General features: G+C 42.1%; 1 protein-coding gene across 1 annotated transcript; it reads left to right on the forward strand.

Annotated features, from left to right (window-relative positions):
• The first annotated feature begins 3,338 nt into the window (after positions 1-3,338).
• Positions 3,339-3,782, forward strand: LOC116913893 (40S ribosomal protein S18-like). The gene has a single exon (XM_032918178.1). The coding sequence runs from the start codon at positions 3,339-3,341 to the stop codon at positions 3,780-3,782; it is 444 nt and encodes a 147-aa protein (XP_032774069.1).
• The last annotated feature ends 495 nt before the right edge of the window (positions 3,783-4,277 follow it).

A 4,277-nucleotide genomic window follows, 5' to 3' on the forward strand; every position in this document is an offset into this window, starting at 1 on the left:
ACAAACAGAAGCATTTGGAAAAATGGGAAATTTAAAGAAATGCATGTGTATATGTGTGTGTGTGTATACACATATATACATATATATATATACATATACACATACATATTATACACACACACACACACACACACACACACACACACACACCCCACGATGGAGGACTGGAGACTGTCCTAGCTGAGCATGGTTCATACTCCTGTAATCAGCACCCAGTATACTGAGGGAAGAAGAGGCTCAAGGTTGAGGCAACCCTGGGCTACATAAGAACACAAGGTATTGTTCCAGCAGACAAGGAAGAGGAAGAGCTGCGGTTTCCTAAATAGAAGGGGAACATAAAATTTAAAACAGTTAATGGCATAGGAGAAAAGGAACATTTATTCAGTGCTGGTGGGAGTGAAAACAAATAGTCATTGTGGAAATTAGTGTGAGCTACTATGGGACCTGACTATGGTGTTCTTGGGCATATACCTAAAGAACGCCATGTCTTAGCACACAGATGTTTGCGCATTCGTTTCTCTTGCTGCTGATTCACAATAGTAAGGAAATAAAACTGGAGGAGAGGCCCATCGGTAGATTAGTGGGTAGTCAGTATGCAGAACACAACCAAATGAAGTAGTATTCAGCTGAAAAATGAGTAAGCAAACAAACAAACGAATGTTGAAATCGTAGGTAAGATGCATACCACAGTAGTCACAATAAAACTCACGGTATGACTCTTCCTCTTCTTGCCTTCTTGCTCTCCCCTCTGTCCTCTCATCCTTTTCCCCCTCCTCCCCATTCCCTTTCCCCTCTCTTCCCATTCCACATGCCTCCTCCTCTTCCTTTTTTTTTCCTTCTATTTCCTCTCAACTCCTCCTCCTTTTTCTTCCTCCCTTCCTCCTCTTCCTCCCTCCTCCTCTTCTTTTTCTTCCTTTTTCCTTCTTCTTCCTTCCTTTTTTCTTCTTCTTTTCTTCATCTTCTCTCTCTCTATCCTATCTCTATCTCTATCTCTATCTCTCTGCCTTTCTCTGTCTCTACAACCCTCTCCAGTCCCCTTCCCATGCCTTAAATAAACTCTATTCTATGCTAAAAAACAAAAACAAAAACAAACAAACAAACAAAAAACCTCAGTTATGCTGTTCTGCATGCCATTGGCCACCTGGTTCCCTGCTGCCAGGAAATAGAGATATTTTATCATATAAAATGCTTCCTTTTTTTCTTCTGTCTTAAACCATATTGAATCATTCTATTATTATGTTAATATATAAAGTTAATTGCTATGCATAAAATAAGCATGGTTTTAAAACATATTTGGAGGATACAATCTGTCAAAATTCCTAGAAGACACAATAGCAAGAATGAGCTTTTATATAAACTATGGACTATCAGTAATTCATCAAGAGAACCTCATACTTAGAGCAAATGTGCGCCCATAGTGTGGGATATCTACAGCAGAGAGAGGTACAGAGATGGTGGAGATATGTGGACCTGCTAAATGTTCCACTCAATCTTACTGTGACCCTCATGGCTCTAAAAATGTTAATCTCAAACATGACAAAAAACAGGATCTTTGAGGTGTCTCAGAAGGTGAGGCACTCGCTGCCACAGGAACCTGACCCTCTGAGCTTGATCCCAAGTCCACGTGGGGAATGGCGGAAAGCCGGCTCCCTATGGTTGTCAATGGACTTCCACACCGCCACATGCACTTCCTGGTTCTCACGTGCCCATCCCCAACCACTGCAAACTTTCCAATAAACGTTCTTAAAAATGACAGAAACAAACATATGATGCTATGCATAAGTAATTTGACACCAGAAATTTGTAAACGTGAGCTGGCAGTGTTGCCCAGTGGGTAGAGGAGCTTGCACCCAGGTCTGATGACCTGAGTTTCATCTCTGGATCCCACAAGGTGGCAGGAGAGAACCAGCTTCTTAAGACTTGTCCCAGGGGGGGGGGAATGTTAGCACATGCCTAGCGCTGCCCTGGGTTTGGTCCCCAGTCCAAAAAAAAAAAAAAAAAAGACTTGTCCCATCACACCACAAATACACATGTGGGGTACACACACACACACACACACACACACATGCACGAGAAATAAATGTGTTATGATAGTGATATACTAAGAATCTATAATTTTTTTCTAATAATGGTTCTCAAATAACTTGTCTAAAACGTAGGCGGAGGATGTCTGAAGAACTGGCTACTGCTTTCTAATGTATATACAAACAACAGACACAAAAGGAGAGCAAAGCTTGTCGGTGACATTCTAGACAAAAGGAATCGCAACACCATATAAAGCACAGTGTGCCTGGACCTAGTAATTTTAAATGCTCAAGAAAATAAAATCTCATGGAGACAGGGTGGGGGATGGGGAGGAGGTATGGGATGTGGAACAGTCAGAGGGTGGACCGGGTGGGGAATCAAATCTGAAGTGTAAAAATAAAAAAATTAAAAATAAAAAAAAAAAAAAAAAAAAGAAAAGATGTTCATTATGTGTGTGTGTGTGTGTGTGTGTGTGTGTGTGTGTGTGTGATGTGTGTGGTTTCCATCTTACCCCTTTATAGCTGTTCACAGTCGCCCTTCTGAAGACTCAATAGAAACCCAACAGTATACTAACAATATCACCGAGCAATGAGAATGTGGTTATTTTTGTTTACGTTTGTGGTGCGACCAATGTAAGCTTATACCTGACTAGTTTACAAATAAATGAGGCTCAGACTATGGCTATTTTATTTGGCTTTGACAATTACTGGGGTGGGTCACCCCTTATCTACTCTTCTAACTGCTGGCCTGGCTACCTCCCCAGTGGTGTACCCCAGATACTTGCTGTTCTTCCTGGCCATGTGCTCATGGTCCATCTCCCCTCCTGGTGGCTTCTTCTTCTTCTCCTTCCCCTCCTCCTCCTCTCCTCCTTTTTTCCTTCTCCTTCTTCTTCCTCCTCTTCCAGGTCACTTCAAACTCACCTACCTCGAATTCCTCCAGAATTGGCTGTAGCCAATTTCATTTAACCAATAGTTTTAAACCAAGGAACAAGGTTTGCACAACAACAACTCCTAAATGTGAGAAGTCACCTGTAGGCCCAGACCTTCTGGTATAGAATTTAGCATTGCAATACAACACGTAGCAACAGACCAAACCTCAACATACATTTTCATGTTTTATCTTCTGAATGTTTTTCAAAATATCTTTATCACATCTAGAATAGAATGACAAAATAGTACTATTTTCAATGGCTGTCACTCAACATCAATTCAATGTCTGGAAAAAAAACCAAATGATTCCACATTAAATTCTGTATTAAAAGCAGTTAGCTCTCTTCCACAGGAGGCCTACGTGCCACTGCTTGTGCTGCCGCCATGTCTCTAGCGATCCCTGAGAAGTTCCAGCACATTTTACAAGTACTCAATACCAACATTGATGGGTGGTGGAAACAGCCTTCACCATCGCTGCCATTAGGGCTGTGGGGGTGGAGTTACGCTCACGTGGTGTTGAGGAACGCAGACATTGACGTCACCAAGACGGTTGGAGAACTCATGGAGGATGAGGTGGAGCGTGTGATCACCATCATGCAGAATCCACGACAGGACAAGATCCCTACCTGGTTCTTGAACAGACAGATGGATGTGAAGGACAGGAAGTACGACCAGGTTCTGGCCAACAATCCAGACAACAAGTTGCATGAGGACCTGGAGCAGCTGAATAAAATTCAAGCCCAGAGGGGGCTACAGCACTTTTGGGGCCTTCGTGTCCGCGGTCAGCACACTGAGACCATTGGCCGCAGGGGCTGGACTGTGGTATAGCCAAGAAGAAATGAGCCTTTGCACCTTTGCTGTTAATAAATAGTTTATATGGAGGGGACATCTTTATATCAACTCATGAAGAAAAAACACTTGACAAAATTCAACATCTCATTATCATCAGAATTGTTATGGAGCTCTAAGTAATGGAAATATAATTAACAGATAAAAGAAGTTTTCAAAAGCAAAGTTCAATAAGAAAACACTTAGGATCTTACTGTATTTGCCAACAAGAGAAAGAGAATTTGCGGGCACAGGAACCAAGGACAGCAGCAGACCTAGAATTATGTTACAAGGGTAGAAGTGCACGCTGTACCCTACAGCCAATGAATCAGTAGCTATGGTTTAATAAGGTCCCAGGTCCCAACATTATTCCACTTTTTAAAAGTCCATGTGGAAAACATAGAACACGATTTGGAAGTAGATGACTTTGGGTTGGTTGCAGGCTAATCTCCCCACACTATGGATTCCGTCTGGTCATATAATCTCTTGCAGTCT

Source organism: Rattus rattus, chromosome 12 (genome assembly GCF_011064425.1).
Source record: "Rattus rattus isolate New Zealand chromosome 12, Rrattus_CSIRO_v1, whole genome shotgun sequence".
Taxonomy (NCBI): Eukaryota; Metazoa; Chordata; class Mammalia; order Rodentia; family Muridae; genus Rattus; species Rattus rattus.